General features: G+C 39.7%; 1 protein-coding gene across 1 annotated transcript in view; it reads right to left on the bottom strand.

The window, feature by feature from the left end:
* Window positions 1-19,808, bottom strand: part of LOC149415068 (raf homolog serine/threonine-protein kinase Raf-like) — a 30,020-nt gene that overhangs the window by 3,426 nt on the left and 6,786 nt on the right. The window contains exons 2-10 of the mRNA XM_089643577.1: window positions 16,774-16,965; window positions 14,001-14,119; window positions 10,786-10,906; window positions 8,826-8,840; window positions 8,457-8,691; window positions 7,368-7,480; window positions 4,658-4,878; window positions 1,818-1,909; window positions 175-350 (exon numbers count right to left, since the gene is read on the bottom strand). Coding sequence (XP_089499703.1) covers window positions 175-350; window positions 1,818-1,909; window positions 4,658-4,878; window positions 7,368-7,480; window positions 8,457-8,691; window positions 8,826-8,840; window positions 10,786-10,906; window positions 14,001-14,119; window positions 16,774-16,965 — 1,284 coding nt within the window. The remainder of the gene's footprint in view (window positions 1-174; window positions 351-1,817; window positions 1,910-4,657; window positions 4,879-7,367; window positions 7,481-8,456; window positions 8,692-8,825; window positions 8,841-10,785; window positions 10,907-14,000; window positions 14,120-16,773; window positions 16,966-19,808) is intronic.

Genomic DNA, 19,808 nt, shown 5'->3' with positions numbered 1-19,808 from the left:
CGTATACAATTGTAATGATTTTCCAAACAGAAGACTTCGTAATTGAAGTGGCCACGCATTTACTGTGTTGTCCAACGCTTTTCGGCCGGTAGCAAATATCAACGTTTTGACGGCTTACATCTTCGATACTTTTTGACAAGTATGAATGGACCGCTGTGACCCTGGGTTGTTTACCTGGTCCTTGTTGTTGATGTTGGCGTAGGGCAGCTGCCCGGCCAGCAACTCATACAGCACCACTCCGAAGGCGTACACGTCGGACTGGAAGGTATACGGAGTGGACTCTTGCATGCGGATCACCTCCGGGGCCATCCACAAGATGGAGCCAGTTGGCTGGTGGGACTGCTGCGACCCTGGGAACATAACACCACATTCAATATAATATAGCTCAAACAAATAGTGCTGGTCATTGACGACAATTCGAAACGCTACTAAATAACGTGTCAAAATAAAATAACAATATAAATGAACTAACTATCATGCCGTTTCACCACAGAGGTAGGCAGAGAGAACAGACCGCCAAATAACTCAGTATCGACACACACTCTTTGTCTCATTCACATTTAAACATCGTCTCATACATACTCTTCTATTATTCTGACTCTTGACATGGCCCCACTCAAGTATTTGGTTCACCCGATCGTGCCATAATCTTCCTTGAGCGTTCCCGGTGTCTTTTACCATTCCCATTCGCATCTTATATTCTCCTTACACTCCTTTCTTCCTTCATTCGCTCTACACGCCCAAACCATGTAAGCGTCACTTTCTTAATCTTACTTATTACGCTTAGGGGCCGTTCAAGTATTATGTAAGCACTAAAGGGGGGCAGGGGGGTCTTTGCTTTGCTTATTTTTTATGACATGGGGGGGTGGGGGGGTCGAGATAGTGATTACGTCAGCACTGCTCAGCAGTAGTTATTTTTTTTTTACACATTGTCTATGTTTGAGAACCGAATACATATTCGGGGATTCCCACAAATAATTAATACGTTTAGGTACTCGCTTAGAAGCGAATGGGGGAATTACCGCGCGCTACTCATTTGTCAAAATTTCTTCCATCAATCTATTGTTTCGTTTCAGTACGATTGACGATTTGACGTGTTGTAAGCAAATCAAAGCAAGTTAATATTTGTGTTACCGTTGATCCTCTTTCGCCAAAGTTGAATTGTTTATAAGACAGAATACATTAACAGAAAAATGCATATAGGTACCAATTTTTACGTAAGCATGGGAGGGGGGGGGGGGGGTAAGAGCTTTGCTTACTTTTGGTGACAAGGGGGAAGAGGGGGTAAATAATTGTAATAAATCTGCTTACGTAATACTTAAACGGCCCCTTACATCAGCCTTGCATTCCTTGCGAATCTCCGCATGGTTTTACACAAATCGTCTACTTTTATCCTTCCTCTGCCAATTCCAGGCCTCACTGCCATACATCAGGGTAGGTACCAACACTCCATTGTGGACTGTTAGCTTAGCTTCTTTGGACAAATTTTTGTTAGCGCCAGCTGCGTTTAGTCCTCCATTAATGGAGTTTCCTGCATTTACCCTTTTTTCAATATCTCTGTCAGCCTTCCCATCTCTGGTAAACATACTTCTAAATACACAAACTCATCCACCTATTCCAAGTATTCCTCATTCACAACTATATTGCACACTGTTTTCGTATTCTCTCTTTCAAACACCATGACTTTAGATTTTCCTGCTGCCAACAAAAACTTTACGCACGCAACTGTGGACTATCTAACGAGTGGGAAGGGCTAGGAGATGAAACTGAGGAAGATTGGGAGCATAGTACACTCTGTTAATACACGAGGATATTACCTGACCAGCGGACCTTGGCAGTTGCCAGACCGAAATCTCCGATTTTCACCGACAGGTCGTCGTGCAAGAATATGTTGTTTGACTTCAGGTCCCTAAAACAGAAACATTAATAAATGACAGTTCAATCATTTGATCCGAGGAGTTCAATAAGTTTGTAGCGATGCTACTAGAATATTCGGGAATCAAAACGCATCGTAGCTTTCGGAGCACCTACCTACACGCCCAAATATTTTCATGCACTGGGCGGCTATATAACGGGGGATCGAGACGTACTCAGTCTATCATTAATTGGCAGTTAAAACAGTGACCAACCTGCGAGCTCTGCGACGGCTCGCTACCTATTAACTACAGGCCACAGACCTACTCACCTACGCCCAGCTCTGCACGGACTTTATAAGAAAGGCTACGGATTATCATGGACTCCTCGGGATTACATCAGCGCCTTGGCCCCGGATATCATCTCTGGCCTGCGCTCCTCACGCGCCTAGACCCTGCGACGCCTTCGCCGGTCAGCATCTCGGTCCCGCGACATCGATACTGGCCTGCATCTCCCGCGCATCTGCTGACCATGTCCATCATACCTTCGGCTATCCTTTTTCACACTGGAGTACAAGGAAGACTCCACGTCATCCCCAGTGCTGAACACATCATCAAGTCCGGTCTCCACCAACGCGGTGTCGAGCCACCGACTTTAGCGCCTCGACCACTCCACGCCCGTCATCGCCGCCTGGTATCTACTGGTATCATACCTACAACATGGGACTCTTCAAGACCCATGTTCACTCCTTCCTCTCCACAAAAAGACCCTCCACACAGCATCCCCAAAGATGACATAGGCCCTGAGGGAAATTATTTTCTTCAGGGCCTCCTGTGTGGAGTAAATATAAAAAAAAAAAAAAAAAAAAATCATCGTCATCGGTCCAGAGTCATCTCACAACAGCACTACTGACTCAAATAAACGCTGTGATATCACAACCACTATCTTTCATTGTCTCACTACCAAATCCCCAAAAATTAGAACCGATCACAGACATAGGAATTAATAGACGAGAAGATAATGGCGAGGGGTAAAATCAACTGTTGAAGAACGAAGGGAGTGAAGCTGACTGTGATTCGTCAATAAATCAATCTGACAGTAAATAGGCATCTCGCATTATAATATCACCATTTACTTCTTAAAAGTAAAATCTGCTTTTGAATGAATAGACATTTTTACATGGGAGCGCAAATTACTCGCCACGTTATGAACAAATTTGCGAAGTCCAAATTTGGTTCTATTTTCAGAGTCGAATATTTCGTTTAAGTATTTAGTTAAGACACTTTTATAAATGTTCATAATTTACTTCCCAGCAACCAACCAGCTTTGTGTTTCGCGTCCAGACGTTTCTCGATGTGATAGTAACAACTGATTCATATTATACGATGTGAATATGCTTAAAATAAAGTAAAATAATGCTTATATATGGAATGTAATACGAAAATTGGGTTTATTCTCTTTTTCACATCTATTTTTACAAGTTTTCATAGTACAAGTCAACATTTTGCCGTGTTATTTCGTAAAATGAACCGATGATGCCTCGACCATAGTTCGCACAAGAATGATGACGTCACATTTTCAAATTTCACTTGAGGTCATACGCGAGCACAGCCGGCTCCAATGGAACCGGTATGGGGAGTGGGGATAATACGCTTTTAATCACTTAGGGCAGGTCTACTAATATTCATATGTCTATGGAACCGATACATTACGATACATTACAGTTGCCCTAGCATCCAACAAATCTTCACTACTAATAAAAATATAAATCTCCGTGGACACTCAAAAAAAATTACCAAAACGCCTTTTGCATCTAATCCTAGAAAACACTTCCTTGCAAATAGAGTAGTGGATGCTTGGAACAAACTCCCACAACATGTCATCGATGCAACAAATATAAATCAACTCAAAGCTCTATTGGATTCACATTTGGAGAGAAGAAAGGACTTAGTTCAAACTAACTCAATTACTGTCAAACTTGTTGTGAAATCAGATATGAGCGCATCAGCAGAATGCTGCCTGCTCTGCACATAATAATAATAATAATGCGACGCAGTTCTGCCGTCCATGATGACTGATGAATCGACATTAGCGAATTTGAGGAACACTCCAAAATCGCACTTTTCCAGGCAGCACCCGAGTTCAACGGAAGACAATTTCACTAACTGCCATAAAGGGGCAACGATTTCATGCTATAAAAAGCGTTATCTTAATTTTTGTAAATCAATTTATTTATTTTATATTATAGAATCAAACAGTACATTGTAGTTACAGTGATGAAACAATTTACAGGAATTAAATATTTCATGTTGGGTACCTATGATATGTTTCCTTGTAATGTCTGCTAATCTGGTATGTTTATTCCTTAATTACCAGGTAACGTGTGAGTGCATAGGTGTGTGTGTGTGTGTGTGTGTATATTTATGTGCATTGAACATTTTATATTATTGACATGATGCCACTTTTGAATTTGGGCAGTGAGTCCGAAAAAATGTCAATGTTTGAGTTTAGACAAATATTATTTAGAGTATGAAGAGCACGGTTAATTGGCGAATTAGATGCTGCATTCATAATATACGGTCAATAAAAACATTACCTTTTACTTAAGGCTTTTTATAAACGCGGTGTAAATATTACGCCGAGAGTAAGGTTAAAACAGTGAAAAACTTGACTAATCACCATGGCGTTTTGACGGTTCAATCGGTCAGTAAAGAGGTACCTAGCCTCGAAACATCACGCATTTACGTCTCACTTGGACACGCAGTCCATGAACAGCAGGATGTCGCAGAGTGGTGGGTCTTACCTATGTATTATGTTCTTGGCATGCAGATAGTCCATGCCCTGCGCCGTCTGGCGGGCGATCTCAATCAACATCAGCAGCTGGAACTTGGTCTCGAAGACGTGCAGGTGCTTGTAGAGGCTGGAGCCCTCGCACCACTGCGTCACGATGGCCAGAGACGGCTTAGAAACGCAGCCCATAAACAGGAGGATATTGCAGTGACGGGTCTTGCGCAGCACTGCCACCTGTGGGGAAAAAATAATCAATTAATCGTGATAATTTTCCAAAATTGTCATTTTCCATGGCGCCACAACTAGTTCAAGATACCAGACAGTAGAACAGATGTTAGTACAGCCATTCCTCTATAGAAATATTTTGCATAAACTTATAATGTATTTGATTTTTTTCTACGGTCATGAATGATATGATAAAACACATAGGAGGCTCTGAGGAAAATAATTTCCCTCAGGGCCTATGTCATATCAGGGGATGCTGTGTGGAGTGTATTTTTTAAGGAAAGAAAGGAGAGACATTTCATGCTCATATTGAGGCGGCACGTAGCACTTCACTTAGAATTCTGGGCTTTGTTCTACGCACTGCAAGGAATTTCAGAGATAACCGGGTGCTTATCAACAAGGACCATCATCAAGGACCTTGGGGTGATCTTTGATCCCAAGCTGACATTTTCAAACCACATAGTCCAGCTTACCTCGGCTTGCTCCAAAACTCTTGGTTTTGTAATTAGAACTTGCAAACAATTCAATAACAAAGAAGCAATGACCTCCATGTTCAACGGAGTGGTCAGAAGCAAGCTGGAGTACGCCAGTACTGTCTGGATACCTTATCAACTTAAATACATAAATATGATTGAACAAATTCAAAAAAAATTCCTAAGGTATGTTTACATGCGATCATACGGAATATATCCGAAATTCATGCATCACGTGGAACTGCTAAAGGAGACAAATTACCAAAGCCTGGAGACTAGGCGTAATGCCGGACTCATGGTATTTGAATTAAAGTTACTAAAAAACCTTATCGATTGCCCATATCTCCTGTCATGCTGTGGATTATTCGTTCCTGATAAATACTGTCGAAATCGTAGCCACGACCTATTCTGTATACCGCAGGGTCGGACAGATGTCATTGCCCGACATAGCATGACAAGAGGTATGACCTTACTAAATGCCCTACCAGCGGATATAGATGTGTTTAATATCACTATACCATGTTTTAAAAAATATATGTACATGTATTGTTAGTTTTAATAAAATTGTACCATAATTGGACTTACCTGTCTGTCGTACAATAATTAAAAAAAAAAAAAAAAAAAAAAAAAAAATTATAGTTTTATTTAATTCCTTAATAAGGAGTAGACTTGAAAGTGGGTCGGTGATTTGGAGTCCACACCAGGTAAAGTATTCTCTCATGTTGGAGAGAGTTCAGAAGAAATTCTTGACATTTCTCTACATGAGGGAGTATGGCTACTACCCGTGGCTCTGGGTATGCTCGGAATGAACTATCTACGGGTCAGGAGAGATGTGCGCATTGCTACACATTTCTTTAGACTGATTCGTGGATGGTTTAAAAACTCGGTCATCATGGAGAGCATTCATTTCTATGTTCCCGATGGTTATCTACGTCACCGACAACATAGACTATTTTATCTCCCGGCCTGCAGAACTAACTTGCCAATGGTCATGCCTGCGGGGAGAGCAATCTTGCTGTTGAACAGAATCAATTCGGATATCGACATGTTTGCCATCAATGAAGCTTCCTTTAAAAGGCAAGCTTTATTATCACTGGTATAGTTGATATACACACTGTAAATATTAAGCTTTTAATTCTTATTATAAAAATTATTTTAAAAACGCTTTGAAATGAACAATTTTGTAATGTTTTTGAAATTAATAAACAAATTGAATTGAATTGAATTGAGAGGAAGTTCTAAGGAAGGAAAAAGGTATGAGGCGTGGGTAGGAATCTAGTGATCTATCCCTCCCACTGCGGCAAGTGCGATGGGTCAAGAGAGACCAATTGGAGAGGTTAAAGGGTCTTCCCATCTGGCACGCCACGCAGCTGATGGGCAGCCGCATCGTGCACACACCTCACCCGATGAACCCGGGCACCCCTGCTAAATCGCCAAATGTTGCGAACTACTTGGGTGACCTATGGCAGAGGTGTTGGTTATCCAATAAATGGTTCCCAGGGCCTCCCAAACACATACAGATAATTTTAATTGAATTCAGTTTTCGATGTTTCTTACAAATGCTCCCAACCGTCTGGAGCCAGTGAGACTACGGCATCCCCAATTGGGGTATGCTGTGAGGCTGAAGATAGTGGGGAGGGGTAGGAGATAGGAAAGAGAAAGGTGGGTAAGTACTCGGCTATTCTTCTTCTTTCGTACGATGGGGGGTCAGAGATGGACAGGCGTTGCCCTGCAGACCTCATTTGTGGATCACATGTTTTGTTGGTCTTTACCGCACCGCATTCACACATCGCCGACTCTTTAAGGCCCCACCTACGCATCATGTGGGCACAGGGGCTCAGATCTGGTCACCAAACACGGATAAAGCCATTTCAAGCAACATTTTGATTCTGAATGGTGATGATTTTACACCAGTAAATATCACTTCTTCAGTTTTTAATAAAAACTAATTTGAAGTACAAATTTAAAAATCCAAAATTTTCCAAAAATATCCCACGTTTCAAAAACTAAAAAAAAAATAATTACCTCATTTTTGAAGGCCTGAAGCTGCGCAGCCGATGGAGTCTTTACATTAAGGGTCTTCACCGCTACGGGGCCGTGCCAGTGAGCCTTGTACACGGTCCCGAAACTGCCGGATCCTGGAATACAACAAGGACATTAAATACATTATGCGCAGGCAGTATTCTCCTGATGCGCTCATATTTGATTTCACCATAGAATGAAGAATAACACTAGAAGTGCCTTCCATACACAGACATAGGAATTAATAGACGAGAAGATAATGGCGAGGGGTAAAATCAACTGTTGAAGAACGAAGGGAGTGAAGCTGACTGCGATTCGTCAATAAATCAATCTGACAGTAAATAGGCATCTCGCATTATAATATCACCATTTACTTCTTAAAAGTAAAATCTGCTTTTGAATGAATAGACATTTTTACATGGGAGCGCAAATTACTCGCCACGTTATGAACAAATTTGCGAAGTCCAAATTCGGCAAAAAAATTCGGTTCTATTTTCAGAGTCGAATATTTCGTTTAAGTATTTAGTTAAGACACTTTTATAAATGTTCATAATTTACTTCCCAGCAACCAACCAGCTTTGTGTTTCGCGTCCAGACGTTTCTCGATGTGATAGTATATGTTTCTAAAACTGATCTATATTATACGATGTGAATATCCTCCTTAATACTCCTTCTTTAGCCGAAATGTAGGCTAAAGAAGGAGTTAGCGCAACACGGCATAACACCCCAAAAACAAACAATAAAAATGCTTTTGGCCGTGAGAATCTAAAAACTTACCCGTCTTGAATGAAGATTGATAATTTGTAGCAGGGCAAAAGTGAACTGCTACAAAGTCACTTCTTGTCTTATTCTTTATTCTATGGATTTCACAATAATTGGGTTGATTCAATTTAATTTAATTAATGGAGTTTTAAATCGATTTATATTAGTAGCATGGATAACATGTTGTGGAAGTTCGTTCCATGCTGCTACTACTCTATTTGCAAGGAAATGTTTCCTAGGATTGGATGCAAACGGTGTTATATTCATTTGTTCAAGGAGATTTACATTTTGTATTGGTGGTGAAGATTGGGCAATTATAATATTGGTTACCTATTCGCGGCCCGATCAGTATCTCCTCGGCGTGTATGACCCAGTCGTCGAGGCTCTCGCGAGGCGACAGCAGGTTCTTGTTGCTCTCGTCGGCGGAGCGGGCGCGCGGCCGCCTCGGGCGCAGTGAGCCTGTGGGCGAGGCTTGCGTGGAGTGCGCGGCGCGTGGGGCACCGGGGGGCGGCGAGGGTGGAGGTGGGGGGCCGGCAGCACGCACCGTTGCACGGGAACTGTCGTACTGGAATTAACATGTGTTATTTGGTTACTACGGATTCGGTAGAGATAAGGAGAATAAATAAAAAAGATAATGCATTGGATCTGATTTAGTTTAGTTCGGTCCATGGTCTCCGAGAGAGAGAACCCTTCTTCCACAATCCCTTTAAGAACCTCTATAGAAGACATCTTTAATGTTCCCAACTGTAAGTTTTTGAAACAATTACATATAGCTCAGCTCAGGTACGGGGGCTCCATCGAAGCCAGAGTAAAGTTGGCCTCTCAGAAGCTGGGCGTACTGTACAGGGCCCGCAGATACTTTAATAGTACACAACTGCTGACCCTGTACAAATCGCAAGTGCGCCCTACTGTCGAATTTGGCAGCCATCTCTGGTCCGGAGCCCCTAAATACCTGAAAAAAACCCTCGACTCTGTGCAAAAACGGGCGGTCCGTTTGATAGATTCCCCAATCTTAACAAACGGACTGCAATCTTTAGAGCACAGGCGTCAGGTAGGTATGCTGTCCTTGTTCTATCGGTATTACCATGGAAGATGCTCTGAGGAACTAGCGTCATTGATCCCTTCGGCACCGGTGCATAGTCGGGATACACGCCAAATGCGCGCCCAACATTTGTACACGGTTGACATTTGTCACATGAGAACGGGTCGCTTCTACGATTCGTTCTTAAGTTCAACAGCTCGGCTGTGGAACGAACTGCCGGCCTCTGTGTTTCCTCCCTCCTACAACATGGGACTCTTCAAGACCCATGTTCACTCCTTCCTCTCCACAAAAAGACTCTCCACACAGCATCCCCAAAGATGAAATAGGCCCTGAGGGAAATTATTTTCCTCAGGGCCTCCTGTGTGGAGTAAATATAAAAAAATATATATATATATAAAAAGCAGATTTTAACTCAGGCTTTTAAAAATAGGTTAAAGTATAATCTGTATAAGTCGGGTATTAATAAAAGATCCTCAACACAACTAAACGTACATCAACCCAAAACAAAAACCACATTTGCTTAGAGAAATTTACATTACTTTTCCATCACGTTATACAACACTTAGACTTTAAATCAAGGGTGGTCTACCCGCGACCCACTGGGTGTCTACTAGTGGCCCGTGGAGCATATGCACACATTTTTTTCTTTTAGTGTACATAAAACCACCAAAAGAACATTCCAATCTTAGTACATTGATTCAACTATCGTGACAATTTCTTCTATGGTATATTATTGTTAAAAACTATTACTAGGCGTGTCGACGACATTGGCAAACATATTGAAGATATGCATCCAAGTTCATATTTTATGCTCTAGCATTGGATGAAAGCACAGAACTAACAGATTTTTATCAGGGGTGTTGATGTCCATTTTAACAAAATAGAAGAATTAGCGGCACTGTATCCAATTAAAGACACTACTTGCTCACGAGATTTGTTAGGACTGTTACATCGACATTGAATGGCTTTTCATAACAACTCAACAACCTATCGGGTTTAAAAACAGATGGTGCTCCAGGAACGGTTAGAAAACACAAAGGTTTAGTAAAATGAAGCATGCAAAGTTGTTAATACATACTTCAATGCTAAGTTTTCATTGCATTATTCATCAGGAGAATTTATGTTCCAAGTCCCTTAAAATGGATCATGTCAGGAAGGTGGTCATCAAAACAGTGAACTTAATTAAGTCGAAGGGTCAACCCCTTCACCATCAGTTCCAAGAGTTTCTCAAGTCTTTGGATTCACAGTATAATGACATGTTACACTTTATGCAGAAGTAAGATGGCTGACCCGTGCCAAAATGTTGAAAAGAGTATTTGATTTGAAGCAAGAAATACAATCATTTTTCGCAAGCAAGTATTCCAGAAATTGAGTTAGAACAACCTCCCCCAGCTCGTAGCGAGAGACCGGCGTCGCCCACAAGTCAGCAACGCGTACCTGTGTAGTGTCTACGAACCTACGCAGATGTACGTCGATAGTCACCACTTGACACTTCAAGTATTGGATACTTGCGTATCCCAGTGTACAAAGGGCCTTATAGAGGAAAGTTACACATAGGTAAAACAAATGACGAATAAAGTTTCAAAGATTGCGTTTGTTGTAGTTAGGTTAGGTTACCTGGAGGTTCATGCGCTTGGCGGCGTGCTGGTGCTCGGCCAGGGTTACGGGCCGCACCATGTTGATGCAGACATTGGGCGCCGAGTTTGAGCGGTCCTGCTGGTTCAGCGATCTCGGGTGTCTGCAATCAATCAATCAATCCGTCAATACATTCAATCAATCAACCTATTAATAGGCTGGCTTTTCAAATATCAAAGGAAAAAAAATTGGACAAATTTGGTTGAGATTAACTATGTCTCACTTTTAGTCAATTAAATTTGATCGAATGACAAAAATTGAGCAAGATTTCGTTCACATGCTTTAATTAAAATAAATATATTTTGCGGAATAAACATGGCAAACGTCATATTTGTGTTGTTATAAAATGGATTCTAAGAAGAAATGATAGAGGTGCATCTAATACTATATTGAGAGAGATTAATATTAGTCAATAGAATGTTAGAAGATACTGAAGGGTATCGAAATCATTTACAAACTTTGGAAGAGCAATTTGATAAAATGTTATCTATGTAACGGTGCCTCAATAATGGCTTGTGGATTTTCATCACTCCAGAACCATAGATGACGGACGACTTGGAAGCCAACATTAACCATATTATTGCCAATATACGGCCCCAGCTGCTTGAAAAAGTAGTCAGAAAATGAACTTCCAGATTGCGCTTTGTTTCGAGCCAGCCGCGGTGCCCATATGCTATATGCTCCAAGGACATATTTAAATAAAGCCAATACCATGACAATTACCACGAGTTTTATGTATTTTACATAAGAGAAGCCTAAGCATAGTGTCTAATATGATTGCCCGCAGATTTTGCAAATGCAGCAATATTGTTCAACGCATTCTGTACTGGCCTGTATATGTGTGAGACATGGTGTCACTACCGAACTTGCTCGATGGAACGACTCCGAATCCAATATAATGCCTGTAGAATCACATTTGGATACCGAAGATACAGCAGCGCATCGACAATGTTCACGGAATTAGGACTAAATGGATTTGCCGGCCTGATGAGACACCGGGTCACTGGAGCCAGGATGCAGCTAATGGCCTCCGCCAACACGGTGTTGACCGCAGCCTACCAGCACCAAACGCCACTCCTGAGTAAGCGCTGGGCCCAAGCTCACTCAAGACCACGCCCTGCATAATTAATTGTCCTTAATTGTTAATTTATTCTTCCTTATCTATTTATGAATTTTTCAAATATCTATTGATTTATTCCATCATTGAAAACAATATTAACGACTCTCAAACGAAAAATCAGAAAAGATTCGGCCCGCTTGTCCAAAACCAAAAAAAGTTCGGGAATACATACATCTTTCGTTTTTTAAAATAACGAGTTGTTTTTTACCTTTGGAAAGCGGAGCTCGCCCAAGCTAATATGAACTTCAGTGATGTGCGGAAGGTAAATTTGCGCCGTGTCATTTTCGCAATAACTTACTTATTTTTTGCAAAAATATGTTTTCGTAAATTCTGCTGGTGAAATGAACGAGTCAACGTTTAGTGACTAAATATTGACTTTTCCTGTTGTTCTTTTCACCCATGGAATTATACTACCTTATCAGATAGTGAGTTTATTAAAAAAAAATTATACATCTATCGTAAACAATTTTTCCCAGAATTAACTATGTACATACTATTCAGAGAAATGATTTTTTTCTCTCCTTGAAGTTTTATTACATTTTTCATAAATCTAAATAAAAACACTGAAGAAAACAAACAACACGCACTGCAAGTCGAGGCGAGCTCATGTAAGAATGATATGAATGAATTAGTAGTAACATTGTTTTAATTTATAAAATGGCCACTCTTGAATGAAACGAAAAGCTGATTATTTGATTACTTGTCTTATTATACTCTTATCTTACTCTTATCTGATTTAGTCCCGGTATATCAGTCGGTACGTATCCTCGCTATGTGCCACATTACTCACTCAAATTTAAGCAGGCTAAATCGGCCGCTTAAGCCTTGGTAAATTTCAGCTAATTCCTATTTTAGACGCCGAGGCGCTAGCAATAACAAATGTCAAATTTATATATATTTTTTTTAATTTATTTAACGCCCAGAGAGCTTTTACATGTAGGTGCAATGACAGACAAATTTTAAACATAAGAAAGAAATAATAAACATAAAATGACATTAAAAATACAAGCAAAAACAAAAATTAAACAAGAAAAAGAACAAGAACATAAATTAAAAAATACAGTGATTTGACTGGTTTACAAAAATACAACTTCTATTTATTTATTTATTGATACATTACTCTACAGTACTTCACATTTCAATTCAGCAACGTTGGCCTCACTGGGTTGTTCACCCGTGCTGAGGCCCCCATTTTAAAATATACGAATTTATACATTTAAACAAAAACAAAAAACAACATTAAAATAAAGATAAATTTATACCAAAAATAAGATTAGAAATCAAAATCCAATTCTCACACCAAAATAAAAACATTAGAAGGGAATGGAAATCGGCACTTACAATGATCTATGTGCTTGTGCGTGCCGCTTGCCTTATACATTTTTTTGTGTTGCGTGTATATGTTTTATTCTCTTATGTTATAGAATTTTGGAAATATTGTCTTTTTTGTTCTTTAATCCATTTTTTTATTTTGTGTTTGAATTTATTTTTATTTTCCTCAATTTTTGTTTCAAGTGGAAGACTGTTGAATGCTTTAATAGCGTGGTATTTATGGTGTCTTTGTCCAATTTTAGGAATAGTGTTGGAATAAATCTTTTACGTGATCCACAAAATTCGCAAAGTTAATATTAAATATATCGATATCACCTAAGAATTGGTTTTCTAAAATATGAAACGCTTGTATTGGGGTGTAATTGGGTGTAATGTAATTGCGCTTATGTGTGCTGCAGTGGAATAGTGTATTTTATCGTGTTGTTATTGGAGGTATTCATAAGTTTATGAGTTGCAGAAGTTCGAAAACTGAGCCACAGAAACGTGTGGCCGGGTACAGCTAGTATTATAAATAAACAATACTATTGTTTTTATGTGAAAACCGCACACGACTCCCAATTGCTCCCAACCGTCTGGAGCCAGTGAGACTATGGCATCCCCAATTGGGGTATGTTGTTAGGCTGAAGGTAGTGCGGAGGGGAATGAGATGGGAAAGAGGAACTTGGGGAATTATATATATATAAAGGTTAGAATATTTCGAGAATGCTCACCAGATACAAAGTGCACAAGAAGTGGAAATACTAACTTGTTATTTTGCGGTACCATCTGCTGGTATTCAAAGTTGGGCGGGAAGTGAAGTATGCCGGCCTGCGTCTCTGGATTCTGCGCCAGGAGGGCTGCGTAATATGTGTCCGTCATTCGCACCTGCGGCAAAATAATCATATATATTAATATTGGTGATATCTCTATAAACATACCAATCGGGGTTCTATAGAAGCCCAAATAAATCTGGCTTCCAAGAAACTGGGCGTCTTGTATAGGTCTAGCAGATTCTTCAATAGTGACTCGGCTAACCCTGTACACATCTCAAGTACGTCCAACAATTAAATTTAGCCACCTCTGGACTGGATCCCTAAAATACTTGATAAACCTACTTGATTCTGTGCAAAGGATTCTGTTCTTCTGATTGACAATCCATTGTTAACAGACCGATTGCCACCTTTAAGGTTAAACGCAACGCTCGTTGTATTCTACGTGTTCACAGATGGCGTTAATTAATTAATTTTGTTTAAATACGCTTTTGCAAGGTATTGCTTTACAGTATTAAGAAAAATTATTTGTTTGCGCCCTCATATACACAATATGAATAAATAGTTTTGTTCGTTTAAAGACTTAATTCTTTCGAGAAAGGCACACAAATACAATATTTTACCGATGATTCAATCCAATATTGTATTTGTATGCCTTTCTCGATAGAATTGAGTTTTTATATGGACAAAACTATTTATTCATATTCATATTGCGTATATGAGGGCGCAAACAAATAATTTGTCTTAATACTGTAAAGCAATACCTTGCAAAAGCGTATTTAAACAAAATTAATTAATTAACGCCATCTGTGAACACGTAGAATACAACGAGCGTTGCGTTTAACCTTAATGCACATTTGCAATGTTGGCCACTAAGTATGTTATACAGGTAGTTCTTCAGACAGAAGTTTGGGGTGATCTGCCCCACAAGGGAGGAATAGGACACGGTTCCAGATCCTACCTCCAACCAGGAACTAATCCGGTTCACAGATGGGTCCAAGATGGGGGAGGGAACAGCGGCCGGAGTCTGTCTGCAAGGATCCAAGAGAACTCAGTATACCTCTAGGAACACACTGTACTGTGTTTCAAGCTGAGATGGAAGCCATCTTGGACTGCGCACAGGAGAATATACATATCGGGTACAGGAATAAGAACATAAACATATGTTCTGATAGCCAGGCAGCCCTAATGGCACTGGGAAGTAACCGATGCGACTCCAGCCTGGTGATGGAATGCAGGACTGTTCTTACAGAATTCGCTACCATCAATAAAATAACCCTAATCTGGGTACCAGGACATAAAGTTATTGAGGGCAACAAGCGGGCTGACAATAGCAAGGAAAGGGGCGAAAGCACCACTTGATAGGTGGGTCAAATCACAGTACTGCAAAGAATGGGAGAGGGCACCTGGAATGAGACAATCCAAAGTACTCATAAAAGGACCAGACCCTAGACGATCCAAGAAACTACTCGATATGGACAGAAACTCGCCGAGGGAACTGGTAGGACTACTAACGGGACACTGCCATCTCAGGAGACACATGCTGATATTGGGAGTGGAAAATACCAATAGATGCAGGAAATGTGAAGAGGATGAAGAGACTCCAATTCACCTATGGTGCCAATGTCCTGCCCTGGTGGGAACTAGGCACAGATACCTGGGGAGACATACAGTAGAACCAGAAGACATAGCCACATATCCAATAACAAGCCCGGTGAACTTTATTCAAGGGACTGGGTTGTTGTTAAAGGATTGAGGTAAAATGGGAGATAGTACAATGGGCCTATGGCCTAAGTGCTCAAGGGAACTACGTGTAAAACGTCTCCGCCCTTAAAAAAAAAAAAGTTCTACAGGTATTTTAATGTAGCCCGCTCTAAGGAGCTAGCAGCATTGAACCCCGGTGCACCGGTACATGTGCGTGAAACTCGATGGACATGAGCGGAACACCCGTTCACAGTTGGCTTCATGAGATTGGGTCGTTTCTTCAACTTGTTTTTGGTAAATCGGCTCATATTTGGAACAAGCTACCGGCATCTGTTTTTCCTCCTTCATATAATCCGGGCCTCTTCAAGACCCGCATTAATAAATCACTAACTACAGCCACTGCCTTTACCCACCTTATAATGTTGCCCAACCGGGTGGCGACATAGTTCCACTGTCTTTGCACTATACAGACAGCCAGGGACGTTCTTGCGAGGTGTCAGATAATTTTTTTTTTTGTTAAGTGTAACAGGTAAGATTAAGAAAAGGACGCTTAGATATTTTGGGCATGTAGAGCAAATGATTGAAGAATATGATGCAAATGTAAATGGTAGGAGAACTCGGTGACGCCTGATGAAGACATGGCACGATCAAGTGAATCAGATACTTGAGTCGGGCCATGTCGGAGTCAGAATAATAGAAGAGTATGGTATGAGACGATGTATGAATGTGAATGAAGCAAGGAGTGTGTGTCAAGACCGAGTTGTTTGGCGGTCCGTCCTCTCTGCCTACCCCTGTAGAGAAAAGGAGTGATTGTTGACGCAACTATATGCATCCCTTTTTAAAAACAATTGAAACAGCTGGAGTCTGTTTTTATTGTGGTATACAGATCTGTGATGTACAAAATAAACAGAACTGGACCCAGAACTGATCCTTGAGGGACACCACTGGTCACAGTAATTGCCAATTCGAACTAGTAATTTCCTCTCATTTGATCCATTCGAAAAGTAGTCCTCTTATGCCTAGAAATTTAAGTTTAACCAAGTTGGTACTGTATTGTCTTGTTACCTGGTGACACATGCTGGGCACCTTGTCGGCACATCGCTGGTGGAACTTGTAGTTGCACTGACTGCAGTAGAATCCGGTGAAGAGGAGTCGGCGACAGCACTCGCAGAAGGCCAACGTGAAGAAGGTCTTCCGCATGAACTGGTGGGAGATATGTGACATGATCGGCAGTTTGTCCAACGTCCGCACTGTGACCTAACAACACAACAAACATATTTATAAATAAGATAATTTTTTTTAGGTCTGAACTTACTCAAATTACTGTAGAGGTTAACACTGCATCTTTAGGCTCTTGGGAACTTGTAATGGGATAGTCAAGTACCCCGTTATTTTTATTATTGGTGAGACGCCTTATATCTGGCGACACTGACGGACATCTGTTTCAAGCTTGGCTGATAGAAGAATACAAGATGACACGGCAGTTTTCTAGTGACAGCGCTTGCAGTCTGACTTACGGAAAAGAAGACTACGCGGGATGGCGTTCGACCCGAAATCGTTTTACCAACATGCATTCATTCCTTTAGGACGGGTTGTTTCGGAGAATCTGAACAATTCATCAAATTTCAACGTTCATTTTCAAGTTCTGTGAAAGATTTTTTTCAAGTTCTGTTTTTATTTCAGTTTTGTCAAGCAACTAGCCTACAATGATATAAAAACAGAACTTGAATAAGTCTTTCACAGAACCCGAAAATGAATGTTGAAATTTGATGAATTGTTCAAATTCTCCGAAACAACCCGTCCTTAGTTTCTCTCTTTTATTTTATGTAATATGCAATTTTAGAATTCTTTACTACCTACAATTTATAACTTAACATCAAATCACCATGAAATTTATTTTTTACATAAACTAAGACCGACTGACTAATTCTTCATCGAGGTTAGTTACACCTTGGGATTATTTCTATTTATTAATTTCTTTAGTCTCATGCTAACGATTATAATTGTAGAATAAATTATAATCTTAATTTTTATTTCTTTATTACCATTTATAATTTCGGCTACCGGCATCATACCTAGCTCTCTCATTCAAAATTTAGGCGTAATAGATCTATCAAAAAATTTATATATAAAAATGCAAAAATCAGTCATTTTAAATACATGTAGGATTACGAAAGATTTTTTAAATATTTATATTGAGGGATCAGTAGGATTTATAGGTCCAGTCAGAAGTTCTACCGAGCCGAACCCTCTGATATGAAAATATCTGGAGTCGGTGAATTATTTTCCCATTTGATCTCTGGTGAGTTGACGTGTTTTTCTTGTATTTATTATGCTTATATAATGCACTTGCATAATGTGGATTGACTAGATGATCATTTGTGGAAAAGTGTGTGGAAGGGTTTAGTTTTTCCTGTGGGGAAGATTTAACCCGGACATTAAGTCGGAAGAAAAAAAAAAAAATTATCTTTTATTTAAGATTTACATCGTTATTCTTTATGCCTTAGATTACTTTTAATTATGTTACATTGGCGCCCAACGCATCATGTTCATAATAACATTAAATTCTTTTGCGCTACAAACTGGGGAAAGAAAGCCAACATCAACACGTTGAGTGTTAAATCAACAATGTTATTCCTGTTAAGTCCTGAGAAGACCCAAAACGCATCGAGCATGCTTGATTACGCAGGCAATAGAAATCCACAAAAACCCACTTAATATTAACACACTTTAATCGGGAAGGGTAGTTCTACCCGTTTGGTCGATTGATGCTTAACGTCGGGAAGGGTATTTCTACCTTCTGCGCCCGCCTCATTTCAATGGCAGAAAAGAAGAAATTATCCGATGTTTTTATATGAATATTATATACAAATCTCTTTGTAAAGGTCCCAACTATATGTACATAATTATCAAATTGCAATGCAAATTTTTTTTTTTGTATTTATCTTGGAGTCTTTTGTGTACATCGATATTTCAACTAAAATAACCTATATTATTGAACATCTGAAACTTGTGTTTGAAGATCAACGAAATAAGTAATTTAGATAACATATTCTGTTATTCTAATACATAATTCAATTCCTGAAATGAGGGTTTTTATGACCATGAAACCTGAAACAAATCTCTCTATCTCTGTTCCGCACCCACTCAACTCCTAGGTGCGAGCGAGCGGAGAGTGTCGGGCCCATATAACAAAGCAGGTATCGGCAAACACAATTATGCGGACCATAATAAATATTTACAAGTGCATGCCAGTTTTTAAAAAGCAAATTGTCCTACGGTTGTGTTCCGAGGAGATAATATTTATATTTGCTTTTTCAAAACTTTCTAAATGGATTCTGAAAATTACGAAAGTGATGACAAAATCGTCGCAGATAATTTATCCGCCTGTTCTAGTAATTATTTGCCTGAATTCCATAGTGAAAGTGAAGAATCTATGATTTTGCATTACTACGTATGGCATCGCCTTAAGTGTCGATTTTTAGATGTGAACTATAACTGATTATATAAAGGTGATTAGAAACTTAAACCTAATAGTGTATGGTGAAAAACAATAAACAATATTACGTGAGCAATATGAGAAGCATTCTACGCTAAGTGATTATTTTAAATTTCATTTTAAAAAATATCCAATATGATTAGCACGTTCCGATGGTTTTGGTCCGCTGTACCGTGCGAGGGGCAATTGCACACATGGTTTTTGAATGGGTTATAATGTGTTACTCTGACGATACTAGAGATGTGGCAATTGTTTTTGTTTTTATAATGATTTGGGCTTGGCGAAAATATAATAATTTTTAATTTTATAAAATTGAAACCGAGTTTATACTTAAAAAATTGAACCCTAATAATGACCCAACAATGACTTTGTTTTCGATTTATTAAGTTGCATTAGAAATAATACTTGGTTTTCGGCTAGAAATTTTATAGCTTGGGTATGCTGAGTTAGTATGTAGAAAACTTTATTAAAATATTTCCATCATTTTCGAAGATATAGCGATTTAAAACAAATTAAAGAAATTCACGCGGGACGTTTATTTTCGCCCGTTTTCAGCGGTCTGCCGGCGAAAAAATAACCCGATCAAAGTGTGTTAATAGAG

The sequence above is a fragment of the Hesperophylax consimilis genome, chromosome 19, assembly GCF_061612785.1.
Source record: "Hesperophylax consimilis isolate HC1 chromosome 19, BYU_Hcon_1.0, whole genome shotgun sequence".
In the NCBI taxonomy this organism is placed as follows: Eukaryota; Metazoa; Arthropoda; class Insecta; order Trichoptera; family Limnephilidae; genus Hesperophylax; species Hesperophylax consimilis.
The sequence above is the reverse complement of the archived record's forward strand: the minus strand, read 5'-3'. Positions and strand labels throughout refer to the sequence as shown.